At 45.3% G+C, this 17393-nt stretch overlaps 1 protein-coding gene across 3 annotated transcripts in view; it reads right to left on the bottom strand.

The window, feature by feature from the left end:
* Nucleotides 1-616: 616 nt before the first annotated feature.
* The window catches only part of LOC144511865 (plexin-A2-like), a 483337-nt gene continuing 466560 nt past the window's right edge, over nt 617-17393 (bottom strand). For all 3 annotated transcript variants that reach the window (XM_078242266.1, XM_078242268.1, XM_078242267.1), the window contains 3 exons: nt 10815-11027; nt 8635-8785; nt 617-2378 (listed from right to left, as the gene is read on the bottom strand). In XM_078242266.1, the coding sequence (XP_078098392.1) occupies nt 2283-2378; nt 8635-8785; nt 10815-11027 (460 nt within the window). In that variant the 3' untranslated portion in view covers nt 617-2282. The remainder of the gene's footprint in view (nt 2379-8634; nt 8786-10814; nt 11028-17393) is intronic.

Consider the following 17393-nt stretch of genomic DNA (forward strand, 5'->3'; position numbering starts at 1 on the left):
TATAAGAATTGGATTACTAGAGAACCAAGCACAACAGCAATAAAAAGCAGTTCTGGGCTTTTGATCCCACACTGAGGTACGATCAATATTTACAACCTTTATACACTTCGTGGCTCTAGGATATGCACTTTTAAAAACCTTTGGTTTACTCAATGCAAAATGGAACAAAAAAGGAAAACTGGCTTGGGAGGATTTTTACACCAACTGCTGTGGAGATTTGATGTCGCGAGACAGCATCCATTTTGCGGCTTCATAATTAAAATTATTTAAAATGTAAAAGTCTTTGGTAGCAAAGCACTCATGATGCTTGCTTCGCACCATGTGTTGAAAGTCCAGGCCTTCCTTCGGAATAATAAATGGCCTGTGTCAGAACATTTGGCTGGGTAAGTTTCCACTTTACTTACATCGGAAGTGGAAAGCAAAGCAGCTCACATCCGAGTTACAAGCCTGCTTTTCTTCCGAACTGGAATCTCCCCCGCTGGGCTAACCAGTAAATGGTACCTCGCACTGAACGTACAGACATGTCTGTCCACGTTGCCGAACAAATAGAGAGATAGCGGCAGTAAGTGACCAAGTGGGGCGGGGGAGGGGGGGTGAAAGAAGACAATAGAAAAATAATTTAATAGGTTCATTGTATTCCCATTGGACACCTACATTGATTTCCTCAAGGCAACTCTTCTCACAAAACCTCTACAAACAAAAGCATAATTATTTTTTGCGACAACTTCCAATTGTCATTATTAGTGCCACAAATCCACCAACATACAAATGTAGAAGCGATCACAACAGTGATACTTGGCGAACGTCATCTTTCAAACAGGCTTGAAATGATCAAGCTGTAGCAAGGAGTTGACAAACCTTGTGGTACGATACTCTCACTGAGGGCTACCAGGCTGCTTGCGTAGATTGTCAGCGGCTCCATTTTCACTTCTTTACGCAGAGCCGCCCCCACCTGATTCACATTTTACTGATGCAGATTTCTACAACTGACCGATGTCAGGCAGAGGGCATCGCCTCTTGAGCTGGGACTCGACAAACACCTTTGCTCCGCTAACTCCATCCTGGTGGTTTGATTCGATTTGATGAAGAGTGCATTCAAAGAAAAAGTGAATCTCCAGCTAAGGTGAGAAATTTCTTCAATTTCCTTTCCTTTATTTCACACCACAGTTTGGTAGAAAAAAAACCTATCAAACATGGAATGCCTTGTAAAGGTGAAATTACGCACTGTGGTAGGGAATCACTAAATGACATGACTGTGATTTACAGGATTATTGAACAACGTGCAAAGATGACAGATTTTCCAGTACAATTTCTTTTGAGTTTCCTACTGAGCCACAGTATTACATTCAGGATGTTAGAATAAAGAAGAAAGCCCTGTATAAACCTCACATTGACCCTTACTGACTGTTGTTACAAGATGGAATAGCTTGGCTAAATAGCAGCAGTGATGGAGCTTTGATTTGTATAACAAAAAGCAGAAAAATGCATTTTTTTTAAAAAATGGCCAACCCATTGGGAAAATTGTTTGTTTTCCCCCCCCCTCCCAACCCCCCCTCAAATATGTGCATTTATGATTTCTGTCTCATTGCAAAGTTCACAAATGTCTTTTAATACATTATGATACAGGGATGGCACTGATTTCAGAAAGACAAAATTCTGGAGCCCAAAGAATACATTTCAATTTGTGAATCCTGTTGGCTCTTCTCGGGAACACTGGAAACAACTTGCCGCCTCTAACCAATCCCACCTTGCTGGACGAGGCTTTGGTCGTTCGACTGTGCATGTCGCAGTTGTGGTTGAAATTTACTCCTTCTGGGGTGGCAGGGGGAGTAGGGGGGGGCGGTGGTGGAGAAGGTAGAATTCTGCAGTGCGGTGCTGATTTCGCATATCCTTTCTTGCTCCTGGCCACACAGAAAAGTCGCCTGCCTTGCTCATTCGCATCAGGTCCTGTTCAAATTATCAGTAAGCTCACCACAAACGCAGCTGTGGCTCTCAAAGGTTATCCTTTGTAAACATAAACCATTGTACACGAGGTTATCGCAGCCCTGGTTGCAAGTCAACTAAAAGGTAGTACTCGGAACACAGCCGTACTCACAGAAAAAAACAAAACGAAGAGGTATCCGACACCTTTCAAACAAAAATGGCCATGCCAGCCACTTGATATTGTGCAACTTTGGACATAGCATTTAACCACACGATCCATGCTTTGCTCTCCCCCTCCAACGGCTTCTCTTTCTCACACGAGTTCATTGTTCAGCCACTAGGTCCTGCAAATGTAGCTCTCAACTCTCTAGCGACATGGCGACAATCAGTTGCTCTACTTTATATGCCAGGCGTTGCCTCCGTGCTTGTTCATCTTGTTCCAAAGCAGCGGTTATCTAATTAAAAAAAGGAAAGGGAAGAGTGAGACTGCAGTACAGTCAAAACAGCATTTACCTAAAAGGTACCACATCAGCAGTAAACTTAAAAATTGACACTTCAGCTCAAATCAGCATTGCAGAGACCGCTAACATGATTTGAGTGCATATTGATTTTAGTGTTTCTTTCCAAAGATTAGTGGCTGTTCAATGCAAGGAGAACTTTGGGCTTGTAGTGGTTTCCAGCAGCTGGCATTGTGGGCAGGTGCACAAGGGAACTGGGACCCTGATTCACTGATGGACCAACTGTGCAGTCCGGCGTGCTGCCTGAGGTAGATGCTTCCAGAATGAGGAGCCAGGTGAGTGTGGACAAACAGGGCAACTTTTATTTTTCATCATCTTTCAAGGGGTAAAAGGGCTTTCCTGCGTTATGGCAGATTTCATTCAGGAAGTTAGAATAAAGAAGAAAGCCCTTTATAAACCTCACACCGACTCTTACTAATTGTTGTTTCAAGGTGGAATAGATTGTACGTAAAATTCTGTCCCGCAACATTTCTCGATTTGTGATTATTCAAATTTATAGAAATACGCAAGTTATGACACAGAAGCTGCTTGTTCAGCCCAACCAGTTTAACCTCAATGCAAGCGAATATACCTAATCACATTTACACAGTCTGTTCCAACTGCCTTCATTCTCCATAAAAGGGACAAATTATAGTAATTCCAAATTTAAAAAGAGTATCATAGAATCCCTACAGTGCTAAAGGGGGCCATTCAGTCCATCGGGCCAGCACCAACAACAATTCCACCCAGCCCTATCTCCGTAACCCCATTTACTTACCTGCTAATCCCCCTGACACTAAGGGGCAATTTAACATGGCCAATCAACCTAACCTGCAAATCTTTGCACTGTGGGAGGAAAACGGAGCACCCGGAGGAAACCCACGCAGACATGATGAGAACGTGCAAACTCTACACGATCAGCAACCCAAGGCCTAATTGAACCCGGGTCCCTGGCACTGAGGCAGCAGTGCTAACCGCTGTGCCATCATGCCGTCCTCATGCTTTGTTCTCTCTATACTCTGATCGGATGTGTTTCAAATGCTTACCCCATTTCTCTTGAAAACCATTATGGATTTAGCTACAGAGGGCATTAAATGCCTTGCCAGTCTCTGGATGAAACAAATATCTTTCTGTTGTTCTTTTGATGAAAAGTTTGTACCCTTGACACAATGGCTTCCTGACTTCAGAAATAGTTCCCTTCATCACCTCCCATTATTTTGAATATCTCCATCAGATCGCCTCTGAACCTTCTCTGTTCACTACCTTCACCTGAGAAATACAAGTTCCAGATTGCTAATTTTATCTAAGCACATTTCCTCTGTATTCGCTCCATAAACTTCAGGTCATTCCTAAAGTTAGATCCCCAGATTAACGTCTCACATGTAAGGAGCATGCAGGGTCCTGGCCACTGATGGAGAAAGAGGGGGTGATGAATGGGTGATGCTTCTCTACAGAAGAATTAAAAACACAAGACAAAGGGAAACAAAGGATATGCTTGGCTGTGGGAATCACATTGCATATGTCAAAATAATAAAACTTGATCAGGTGAACCTAGGAACAAAAAGTAAGGGGAAAGGGAATTCCTCTCACTCAGAACGGCAAGAGCCAAGAATAAAAGCACGAGAATCGTGTCAAATCCATTTCTGAAAATCCTCATTTAAGAAAAGGAAAGTACATTTCAGAATCTCTGGTGCGGAAAGTGATCATTATCAGTACTAGAGATCCAGGTACGTTGATCAATAAAATGTCATGGACAGCAACAGGAAATAATCAAAAAGGCTAATTGAATGCTGGCCTTTGTTTCTAGGGGTCTAGATTATAAGGGAGTAGAAGTCATGCTTTAATTACACAAAGCACTGGTCAGACCACCCCTTGAGTACTCTGAGCAATTCTTTGGACTAAACATTATCAGAGAATCATAGAATCCCAACAATAGAGAAGAGACCATTTGGCCCATCAAGTGTGCACAGACTCGCTGTCAGACCATCTTACCCAGGCCTCTCCCCTACCCTATCCCCGTAATCCCACAAATTTTCCATGGCTAATCCATCTTTGGACTGTGGGAGGAAACCGGAGCATCTGGAGGAAACCCACGCAGACACAGGGAGAACGTGCAAACTCCATACAGTCACCCAAGGCCAGAATTGAATTCTGGTCCCCGGCGTTGTGAGGCAGAAGTGCTTAGAAAATATATATTAGCCGTGCAAGAGATATTTAACAAACTAAGTTTGGTATTTTTGGGATTTCAAAGATTAAGAAGTGACTTAATCAAAGTTTTTAAATACTAGAAGGGGAACAGACAGGTATCTGAAATTTCTTCTCACAAACTAACATCTTGTATTGAATATTTTAAACATCTTAATGAATAAAGCTCCCACAAAAGCTTGCTGTCTGAAAAACACAAGACACAAGGCCTTATATCTCCACCAAGGACATGTCCCTAGCAAATATATTCCTGATAGAGTGGGATCTCATGACAGATATGTAAACCAATTGTCTAAACAAATAGTTAAAAACAGTGTCTCAAGAAAAATAATCACTTTGGAGAGGAAAGATCTTTTTGAAGTGATTCATGCTGGCTATAGACCTCATTGGTCTGAAATAGAGCTTCCTAACCAGTGTCACTGCCACACCACTCCCTAACCACTGGTCCCCTCAAAATGCTCTGCCCTCACCACCCCACCTCCTTCACCATTCCCTCATCCTTTGCTCTCTAGCCTCACCATTCCCTCATCATTTCCCCCCTCTCAATACCGTCTCCCACATAATTCCCCCACCTCCCTCACCATTCTGCCCTCATGATTCCCCCTTCACCGTACCCCCATCCCCCTCACCATTCCTCCCCCACAACCCAACACTCCTGCCAAACCAGTCACTTCGAAAGGACAGAGAACAAAGGAAAGACATCTGCCAACAGAACAGAGACTGCTGCCAAAACAGCTCTCACTTGTCACAGATCGAATATTTTTCCAGCCTATTTAGCTTATACATCAAATTTAAACTGTTACTTCCCAATAATTTACTCAGTAAACGATTATAAAATTATTTATAAACTTGGATCAAAGATGTGCAGGTTAGGTGGATTGGCCATGCTAAATTGCCCCTTAGTGTCCAAAGATGTGTAGGCTAGAATAATTAGATAATTAGTCATGGTAAATGTGTGGGGTTTAGGGATAGGGCGGGGGGGTCTGAGTGAGATACTCTGTTGGAGAGTCAGTGCAGACTCGATGGGCCGTATGGCTTCTTCTGCACTGGAGGGATTCTATGATTCTTTTGCGGGGTAATCAGTGGCTCCTGAACCTTTAAACCTACATAGGGTGGGGAAAGAGAAACTATTTCTGCTCATTGGTGAACCTCGGGCTATGGAGGGCAGAGTCTAAAATGAGAGCCAGGAATAACGACGCCTTCAGGCAAAGAATGATAGAAGTTTGGAACTCTCTTCTGCGAATGGAAATTGTGAGATCAATTGTTAACTTTAGAACTGCGATTGACGGAATTTTGTCTGCTAAAGATGTTAAAGGCTGTGAGTCAAAGATGGATTTACGGAGTTAGGTCACAGATCGGCCATGAATTCATGGCGGTAAATCAGCACTCGGTGCGATCTTCCAAAAGCAGAGACAAAAATCAGCTTGGAAACACGATGGAAATATTCAATTGCTTTTCTGGATGGCCGCGCTAAGATCATTTGAATGGTCTCTCTTGCTCATACCTATCCTGCCATTTTTGAGCTCAAAACCAAATTGTTCTAATTACAAGACAGCTCTCAAGGTCAGATAAATTACTTCCAGCTAGATAGTTTCATCTTTGAAACAGTCCTTCCTTTCGGTTCAGTTGTGACATTAGCTGACCACAATTTGTGGGTGGCACAGTGGTTAGCACTGCTGCCTTACAGCACCAAGGATGCAGGTTCGATTCCCGGCTTGGGTCACTGTCTGTGTGGAGTTTGCACGTTCTCCCAGTGTCCGCGTGGGTTTCCTCCGGGTGCTCTGGTTTCCTCCCACAGTCCGAAAGATGTGCTGGTTAGGTACATTAACCTGAACAGGTGCCGGACTGTGGCGACTAGTGGGATTTCACAGTAACTTCATTGCAGTGTTAATGTAAGCCTTACTTGTGACTAAATAAATCAATAAACTTTTTCCATTTCAGCATATTATTAGGGACACACTTACATTTTGCCTCCATATGATGCTGTATGCTACATGTGTTTCCTACATTTATGTTCTGTAGGTTCAGAAGCACATAGTGTAGGGGGTGGGGCGGGGGGGGGGGGGAGAGAAATGTTCCCAGAGCCTTAATAGAATACCACCTTCCTAACCAAGCCAGAATATTATATTCGCTGAAACAATGATGATCTGAACACACTCCTAATGACTATTATCCATCAGATTACAAAGCACGTATTGCTGGCCTTTATGTGCAGCAGGCTCCAGATTATATGAAATACAATTTTGTTTTATTCCAGTGCAAACGATACTCAAATGCTTAATATGCAGCTCCGGAATAGCTAATGCAAAACCAACACTCCAGATAACGAGCATAAAATGTTGAGATCTGTGGTAATTTGTAATAATGAGAATTTTCTATATTACGACCTGTTTATGTGGTAAAATTACAATCGGAGCCAGTGGATAGCATATTAAATGATGCTCATTAACATTGCTAATGAAGGACCACAAGGACTATAATTTACTTGTGCAGAGAAATGACTTTGATCTTTCTGGAGGTTTCTTCACCAGCGTAAATTTAAGGCCCAACGAAGCTCCCATGAGAACAACTTCAAAAATGATTCAGGGGCCAGGATCATTTAATCCTCCCTCCAGTTAAGGCGACGGCTGTGTCTAAATTATTTGCAGTCGAAAACCACAGCCACATAAAGAATAATCCCTGCTTTTTCAGATACATTTTATAACCTGTTCTCTAACCATAAGGACTCTGGTAAATAATGATGCCCAAAGTTCAATCCAGCTCTTGCAACCAGGATGATTACATCAGACACATTCCAACTGGGTGCTTTATGAGTACAAGTATAGATGACATAGGATATAATTTTGGAAAGCTGAAAATTGACTTGAAAATGCAACTTCTTAAGTTGAGGAAAGGTCAACTGAAGTAACGTTTCCATGGAGTGAAATCAGACTTTCAATTGTAAATCAGGAATGATACAGCTCCATACAGTTAAAAGGTCACTAACAACGAAACTGTCCCGCCAACACACACACAATACAGCGTGCTTTCTGGTGGTGGAGATGGCCCGTCATTGGAATTCCGTTGATTTTTTGTTATTCATTCGTGGGTTTGGATGTCATTGGCTGGGCCAGCATTTATTGCCCATCCCTAGCTGCTCTTTAACTGCATGGCTTGCTAGACCATTTCAGAGGGCAGTTGAGAGTCAACCACATTGCTGTGGGTCTGGAATCACATGTGGGCCAGACCAGGTAAGGACGGCAGATTTCCTTCCCTAAAGGTACATTAGTGAACCAGATGCATTTTTCCGACAGTTGACAATGGTTTCATGGTCATCAGTAGATTCTTAATTCCTGATATTTTTTATTGAATTCAAATTCCACCAGCTGCCGTGACGGGATTCAAACCTGGATCCCCGGAACATTAGTTGAGTTTTTGGATTAATAGTCTAGCGATAATACCAACAAGCCATCACCTTCTCATGTCTACAGCACTTGACTGGAAAAATCCCACCCAAAGTGTATTTTAAAAATCAAAGGTGCTTATGTGACAAAGTGTACAAAAGCATACAAAACTCAAATGATTACTTTTTAGGATGAGGGCTGAAGAGGGAGCATGACAGGGTCAATGATGCTGTTAGTGGCATCAACATATATTGACAATTTTTTTTCTCTTTTTCTCAAGATGGCGCCGGAGCGAGGTGACGTTTTGCAAGTTGTGCCCAGCATACCTTCTAATTCTATATTTTAATCTCTCTCTATGCTTCTAAAACTTCATTCTAACTCTTTTAAACTCTCTAACAATTCTAAGACTGTAATACTACATTCCCCACGTTCTCCTTTCTTTTCCTATGAATGGTATGCTCTGTATAGCACACAACAAACAATACCTTTCAGTATACCAATACATGTGACAATAAGAAATCAAATCAAATCAATTCAATTGGGAGGACCACTAAACTTATACTAGGCCACGCCTCCTCAAGCCAGTTGCGTGGGCAGAATATGCTAGAAGTATGTTGTGCACTAACCTCTTCACTGTATTTGGTCACGTAAGAGTAGATTTCGTTCAACGCACTCAGCATATTAAACTCATTGACGTGCAAACGGGACTGCTCCGCCAGGTAAGCATTCATATCTTGGTCACTAATTGCAGACATTTTAGCAATATCAGCGTAGTACCTATGAAACAAAAGATATGTTTCACCCACACAATAAAAGCAACAACACCCAGAATTAATTAGTTGTCTCCCAACGCATATTCCCCACACGGAAGGACGGCTGGTAAATGAGCCAAAAGAATTGTATCAAAATCAACTTTACTTTGGTGCAGGGACAGATTAGTCAATGCCTACTAATTACATGCCAATAATGGAATTTGAAGCCAAATTCTACCATGCGAATAGCAGCATCGAATTCATTTCCCTTGTTGGACAAAAAAGTAGTTGGAAGTGCCTGCACAGACTGTGAAATGTTGGGCTCCTACCCAACTAGGAGATCTTTTCCTGTACTGTTTTATTACCTACAAATGTGATCGCGCACACATAACACCCGGACTGCTGACAGTTCAGAGTCAAAAAATCAATTGTGGGCAAACAGACTATTGACATAAACCCCATTAGAATCATATTTTACGGCACGTGCACTGACGAATAGGCTAAGGGAAATCAAGTAGATACTGCCTGTAGCCACATTTGCATGCAAATGGGAAAAAAATAATATTGTGCAGTTGCAGGCTACAACTGTGATTAATGACAACAATGAAAACTGCCCCCAGACATCTGGAATACCCTGCACTGCACTGGTGAAATCACACTGTCAGCAGTTTTCAGAACTCTGCCTTCTAGTTATTTGAATGGGGAATACATGGCTACCTCATTCATTAATTACTCCCCATTTCTGAACCTTTTACGTCCCTTTACTCACTTTGAAATGTGGATTAATTGATCACCAGCGACCCACAGCTTACCAAGCTAATGCTAATGCACGTGATGAACACATGAGACACATTTGTGGCAAACCAAGATGAACGAGGAAGCAATTCACTCCTGAAGGAAGAAGCCCACCTACATGCACTTTCCCATGCAGTAAGGAAGTGGTTTGCAGCAATCCCGCACGTATCATCGCCATTTAGGAACAAAGAATCGCAATTTACATTGTTTTAATCACCATTTTCAGCAAACAGTAACCAGCCCCCATCTAGAGAAATGGTAATCTTGTTGCATTTTAACCTCAATCTGCTTAGTCAGTTACATGGGCTGCGATGAACTAAAAATAAACTTTTGTCAAATATGCCCTTTTCTAGAAAATTATTAGCCCACCAGAAATGAATGTGTAAGAAGATCCAGCGGGCTGAACGACGGAAATGTAAATAAGCAGAACTCATTTTATGCTTGAATCAGCACCACGGAAAGTTCTAGAAATTGCAGGAGTTATATTCGAATCAAAAGGTCCATTCTGTTTTTCCCGCTCCACAGATGCTGTCAGTCCGGCTGCGTACTGCCAGCACTTTCTGTCTTTATTTCAGATTGCCCGCGTCTTTTGCTTTCACATTTCAGCATACTTGCCTAGAGATTGAATTCCACAAAGTGGGGCTGAAATCAGCAGCAATTCGGGTCACAATGGGACACGATGCGGTGAATAAGGTTAAAATAAAGAAGTTTGCATTTCCACATGATTACTGAATGGGACATGCACAATAACAATGTTCTAAAACCCATTATACTAAATGGCAGCACAACATTGGCGTGCAAATGCATCAGGACACCAGCACAATGCGATGTGCAAAACGAGAGTTTTGCCGTGCATATTGACCTGAAGTCAACTTAATTTAAACAGTTAAACCTGGTTACTGCAAACTCTCAGCGACTATCAAAGCACTTTCTTTAAAAAAAATTGAATTAGTGGTTCATCACAGAGACTTCTGAAATGGTTCTAATAAATATAATGGAGCTTCGATAGGGATCAGTCAAAAACCATTTTGCTCGAGTGGAAAGCTTGCAGCAATGGGGTTTAATGGCAGGGTTCCATTTCTTGCTGCAGTGAACAAAAGTTTGTCAGTTTCAATCTGTTAATGGCACCAGCTAACGAACATGTTCCATTAGGCAGCACTCAATCCACATGTCATCAGTTATATCACATGCCTGGCCCTCGACTCTTAAATGAAGCCTGATCAATACTAACGCAGGGGCTGATGCCAGTATATACTAACCTCTCAACCCAGCTCTTATAGTTGGGGATATCCTTGGCGTATAACAACTTGTTCGATGGCGAGTCCTTGCCGAGTCGATGCTCAGACGTTGAGCAAGAGTCCATGAATGTCTGTGCCACCACAGAGAGGCATGCATCTGTAATGCTGCTCTTGTGAATGTCAAACACAAATTGCGGATTCTTAATCACGTTGACCCAAAACCGTAATGGCAAACTGCGAGAGAAGAAGAAAAGAGGAACACTTGGGATTGGAATGCAATCGTAGGATAAATCACATCACTGAAACTGGGTCACGTGGCAATGCGTCAGCTGGCAACATTCAAACAGAGGAGCTGAATTCCGATCATACACTTTACAATGCTGGCTGACCTTCCATAATGTCACATTAGGCAAAACTGAGTTAATAACTGGAGTGGTGCGCAACAACAAAGAGAATAGAGGAGTAGCGGGAAACGAGGGATAAGCAGAAAAACCAGAAAACTATTTAGAATCATAGAAACCTTACAGTGCTGGAGGCCACCATTCGGCCCATCGAGACTGCACCGACAACAATCTCACCCCACACCACACACATTTACCCCAGTAACCTGCACATCCCAGCACACTATGAGCAATTTAACATGGCCAGTCAACCTAACCCGCACATCTTTGGACTGTGGGAGGAAACTGGAGCACCCGGAGAAAAACGCATGCAGGCACGGGGAGAACGTGCAAACTCCACACAGACAGTGACCCAAAATGGGAATCGAACCCAGGTCCCTGGAGTTGTGAGGCAGCGGTGCTAACCACTCTGCCACTGTGCCGCCCAGGATTGGAGATGTGGAGAGCGCTTTGGGAAGATAATATCCCACTGCTGGCGCCAGAACATGATCTCGGTGAGAGTGGGCTTCAGTTTTCTCTATTAGCCCTTCCCTCTGCCAGAATCTGATCGAGGTGAATTACCAACAACAGGTTTATCGTTTGATTATTAAATTCCACATTGAGTTGCTACAACATAATAAGGCTTTAAACTCCTGGTATCAGCATTTAGCAAAAAGAAAGCTGTACATAAACAGTTTTATTTGCCGATTCCAGGGTGGCACAGCGATTAGCACTGCTGCCTCATGGCTCCAGGGACGGGGGTTTAACTCCAGCCTTGGGTGAATGTGGAGTTTGTATGTGTTCCCAGTGTCTGCGTGGGTTTACTCCGAGTGCTTCAGTTTCCTCCCACAATCTGAAAGACGTGCATTGGCCATGCTAAATTCTCCCTTAGTGTACCCAACAGACACCAGAGTGTGGCGACTTGCGGATTTTCACAGTAGCTTCATTGGAGAGCAAAATGTAAGGCTTCTTCTGACACTAATAAAGAAGTAAACTTAAATATGCTACATTTTTGGATTGGCTTCGAGTTGAGATTGCATGGCATGCATCATCAGGTTGCTCCCATGCAATTGATGCCCAACATGGAAGTAATACGATTAAATGGCAGCTGTGTTGAAATACCACCGGCAAGATACACTGAACCTACATTTGTGTTTCCCACATGATATCACAACCCTTTTCTGTTGTAATCAGAGGGTTCAACTATCAATTAAAACTGCATACTTACCCTCCTCAGCTGCAATAACCCAACTTGCAGAAATGATAAAAATGGAGTAATTAGAAAAGAAAGACCATTGCCTTAATTAGTTTTATTATCAGTTTCTTCCACATTTGTCAAGGGAGGATTAGGTCAATATTAGGGCTAAGCATTGGATTTGTTTAAAATGTTTATTGATTGTCAAGGCAGCTGCCAATCACAACACAGATCTGAGACGGAAGCACATATTGTTAGGATTCGGGTGTTACAATGAGAGGCGACAATATTCATATTCCCATCACCATCATAAGAACGTTTCTGCAATGTTATGATTACTTGCAACAATCAGTACAAAACTGTATTAGACATAGCTTTTTGGAAATGAAAGTATTACTCTTGGGGTTAAAAGTACTTGAGGTTATGGAAAGAACTGCCGTAGGGAATTACTTTTTAAAGTACCCCCCATTGTAAATGAGTAAATATTCATCTCAGGAAAATTCTAATTGAATTTTTAAGATATTCATATTTTGCTTAGACCAGCAGAAAGCTGCTTGAATGACGTCACTGAAATGGTGCCCATTTCTTCAAAATTAAATAGTTCAGGCAGAAAACTTATCACAGCCTGTCCATCATCTACAAGGCACAAGTCAGGAGTGCGATGGAATACTTTCTATTTGCCTAGATGACTGCAGCTTCAACAACACTCAAGAAACTCGACAATAGCCACCCCCCCCCCCCCCCCCCCCCCCCATTCAGCACCTTCAACATTCCTTCCACCATCGAGGCACAGGGGCAGCAGTGTGTACCATCCACAAGATGAACTGCAACACTCACCAAGGCTCCTTCAACAGCACCTTCCAAACCTGCGACCCCTACCACCTGGAAGGATAAGGGTAGAAGAAACTTGGGGATAGGATCAGCTGCACGTTTTCCTCCAAGTCACACTCACCATCCTGATTTGGAATTATATCGGCATTCCTTTACTGTCACTCGGTCAAAATTCTGGAACTCCCTTTCCAACAGCACCGTGAGTGAACCTACACCACATGCCCTGCAGCAGTTCAAGAAGGCAGCTCAATGCCACCTTCTCGAGGGCAACTAGGGATGGTCAATAAATGCTGGCCTAACCAGCAACTGCTGTGAATGTGTGGTGAACCATCGTTGGTTCACCACTGGGGTTGTTATTGTGTTACTGTTGGGCTAGGGTGTTGTTGTTATGGGGGTTGTACTATGTTGTTGGGATAGGGTGTTTACCTGTCCTAAGTGTTATCGTGGCACACTCCAGTGGGGTCCCGCCTCCGGTGGCAGGGTATAAGACCCCCTGCTCCGGCAGGACCCCTTCAGTCTGAACGGGTGAATTTGTGTTAGTAGTTTCATTGTTAATGTATTAAAGCCTTCAGTTCTAAAGCCTTGTTTCCGGGTGCTCATTGAGGTGCATCAATTTAATACATTAACTGAGAATATGGAACAGATCCTAAAACTGGATCGTCTGACACTGGACCCACGTTCGAACATTGGTGGAAGTGCTTCGAGGACTACCTGGCAGCCTCGGTAGCTATCACTACAGACAGTGATAGACTCCAGGTCCTCCACGCAAGGGTAAGCGACACGATTTACCTAGCCATTCGTGCAGCTTCCACTTACCAGGGTGCCGTCGAGCTCCTAAAGAATAGGTACATTACGCCACCCAACGAGATTCACGCTCGTTATCTCCTCGCTACACGACGTCGGCAGTCGGGCGAGACCATAGAAGACTACGCCAATGAACTCCTGCAGCTTGCCAGGGGTTGTGACTGTAAGGATGTCTCCGCCGAGCAGTACATGCAAGACCTCGCCCGAGACGCGTTCGTAGCAGGGGTAGGGTCCTCGTACATCAGACTTAAATTATTAGAAAAGGGGAAACTCAACTTGACCCAGGCAATGGGGATGGCCGTGAGGTTGGAGGCGGCGTCGAAGAGCTTGGCGCTGTACCCCGAGGACCACGTGCAGTCAACGTGGTTGGAGCAAGCTCTGCTCCCTCCTCGCCCCGCGAACCCGCGCTCCCAGATCGATTCGACGACGGCGGCAGCTCCAGGTGGCCAGCGATGCTATTTTTGCGGTGGGGCCAAGCATCCACGGCAACAGTGTCCGGCAAGAACGGCAATCTGCAGCCAGTGCGGTAAAAAAGGCCACTACGGCAAAGTCTGCAGGTCCAAACCTAAAAACGGCAGTGCAGCTTGTAACCCTCCAGAACGGAGACCATCTCTTTCGGCGTCGCAGTACCCACGAGGTCCGACCACGTGCGATCTCAGGACGGCGCCATCGTGGCAGACAGAGGAGGAGGAAGACCACCAGGAGTCGCTGCGCTTGGAGCCCTCGCCCACATGCGATTCATGGGGGCGGCCATCATGGTCCACGACGACTAGGAGCGACCAGCAGGGGTCCTCAGCATCCACATCGGCAGCATGCAGCAGCGACCAGCAGGGGTCCTCAGCATCCACATCGGCAGCATGCAGTGACGCCCAGGGGCCAACGGTGGCGTCGATCTCTCTGGATCAGACCAGGCATTACAGACTGGAACATTCCATGATGGAGGTAAAGGTTAGTGGCAGAACTGTGAATTGTCTGTTTGACAGTGGGAGCACCGAAAGTTTCATACACCCTGAAACTGCTAAAAGGTGTGGACTCCGGGTTCTCCCTGCCAAACAGACAATTTCCATGGCATCACAGTCCCGGTCTGTACCGATCCAAGGACGATGTATGGTAACTCTTGAGGTACAGGGCACAGTTTACGAGCAATACAGGCTCCTTGTGCTACCTCACCTTTGCGCGCCAATTCTCCTCGGACTAAACTTTATGGCCCACATGAGGAGTGTGATCCTACAGTACGGTGGGCCACTCCCTTCACTGGCAGTAGGGAACCAGCCGCAGCCTCCAAATTGCCCAAAGCGCCCCGCGTGCAATCTATCCACCCTGAAGATCATGACACCATCCCTTTTTAAAAATCTGGTACCTGGCTGCAAGCCCATCGCTACTAAAAGTAGGCGTTACAGCGCTGAGGACCGGATCTTTATTAGATCTGAGGTTCAGCGGCTCCTCAAGGAAGGGATCATACAGGCCAGTGCTAGTCCGTGGAGAGCGCAGGTCGTGGTAGTCAAAAGCGGGAACAAACCTCGGATGGTCATCGACTATAGTCAGACCATTAATAGATACACGCAGCTGGATGCGTATCCTCTCCCGCGCATTTCTGATATGGTCAATCAGATTGCGCAGTACCGAGTGTTTTCTACCATAGACCTTAAGTCCGCCTACCATCAACTCCCCATCCGCCCAGAGGACCGACAATATACGGCTTTTGAGGCGGATGGTCGTCTATACCAATTCCTCAGGGTTCCATTTGGTGTCACCAATGGGGTCTCGGTCTTCCAGCGTGCTATGGACCGAATGGTGGACCAGAACGGGTTGCGGGCTACCTTCCCGTACCTGGATAACGTCACCATCTGCGGCCATGACCAGCAGGACCACGACACGAATCTCCAACACTTTCTACGCACTGCATCTCGCCTGAATCTGACCTATAACAGGGAGAAGTGCGTATTCCGTACGCGTAGGTTAGCCATCCTCGGATACGTGGTGGAAAACGGGGTCATTGGCCCTGATCCAGACCGTATGCGCCCACTCACTGAACTTCCCTTGCCCGCTAGCACGAAAGCACTGAGGAGATGCCTCGGGTTCTTTTCGTATTATGCACAGTGGGTCCCCAACTACGCGGACAAAGCTCGTCCGCTCATTAAGTCCACGACCTTCCCACTTACGCCGGAGGCCCAATTGGCCTTCAAGGTTTTGAAAAGCGACATCTCGAAAGCCACGATGCACGCGGTGGATGAATCCATCCCTTTCCAGGTGGAGAGTGATGCATCGGACTTCGCCCTAGCCGCCACACTAAACCAGGCAGGCAGGCCCGTCGCGTTTTTTTTCCCGCACCCTTCAAGGCCCAGAGATTCGGCACTCAGCGGTGGAAAAGGAGGCTCAGGCCATTGTGGAGGCAGTCAGACACTGGCGCCATTACCTGGCAGGTAAGCGGTTCACCCTGATCACGGATCAACGATCCGTGGCGTTTATGTTCAGTAACACGCAGAGGGGCAAGATCAAGAACGATAAGATCTTGCGGTGGAGAATTGAGCTCTCCACCTATAATTACGATATTATGTATCGTCCAGGGAAGCTCAATGAGCCCTCGGATGCCCTCTCGCGCGGAACATGCGCCATCATGCAGGAGGACCGCTTGAAGGCTCTCCACAATGATCTGTGTCATCCTGGAGTCACCAGACTCTACCACTTCATAAAAGCCCGCAACCTACCCTACTCGGTGGAGGAGGTCAGGTCAGTTACTAGAAGTTGTCGGATTTGCACAGAATGCAAACCACACTTTTATCGACCAGACCGGGCACATTTGGTCAAGGCCACTCGCCCTTTTGAGAGGCTGAGTGTAGATTTTAAGGGCCCCCTTCCCTCAACGGATCGGAATGTCTATTTTCTTAACATAATAGACGAATTTTCCCGGTTTCCGTTTGTTTTCCCCTGTGCGGACACGTCGACTGCCACCGTCATCAAGGCATTCAGTGAGCTTTTTACCCTGTTCGGGTACCCCTGCTATATTCATAGCGACAGGGGCTCGTCGTTCATGAGCAACGACTTGAGGCAATTCCTGCTCTCATTCGGGATTGCCTCTAGTAGAACCACGAGCTACAACCCTAGGGGTAACGGACAGGTGGAAAGGGAGAATGCTACAGTCTGGAAGGCTGTCCTACTGGCACTGAAATCCAAGGGCCTTCCAGTCTCCCGGTGGCAGGAGGTCCTTCCAACTGCGCTCCATTCTATCCGCTCCCTCCTGTGTACGGCAACCAATGCTACTCCCCACGAGAGGATGTTCTCATTCCCTCGGAAGTCGTCCTCGGGGACCTCATTGCCAGCCTGGTTGACGTACCCAGGACCCGTCCTTCTGCGGCGCCATGTGAGGGCTCGCAAGTCCGACCCCTTGGT

This window comes from Mustelus asterias, chromosome 25 (assembly GCF_964213995.1).
Source record: "Mustelus asterias chromosome 25, sMusAst1.hap1.1, whole genome shotgun sequence".
NCBI classification, from domain to species: domain Eukaryota; kingdom Metazoa; phylum Chordata; class Chondrichthyes; order Carcharhiniformes; family Triakidae; genus Mustelus; species Mustelus asterias.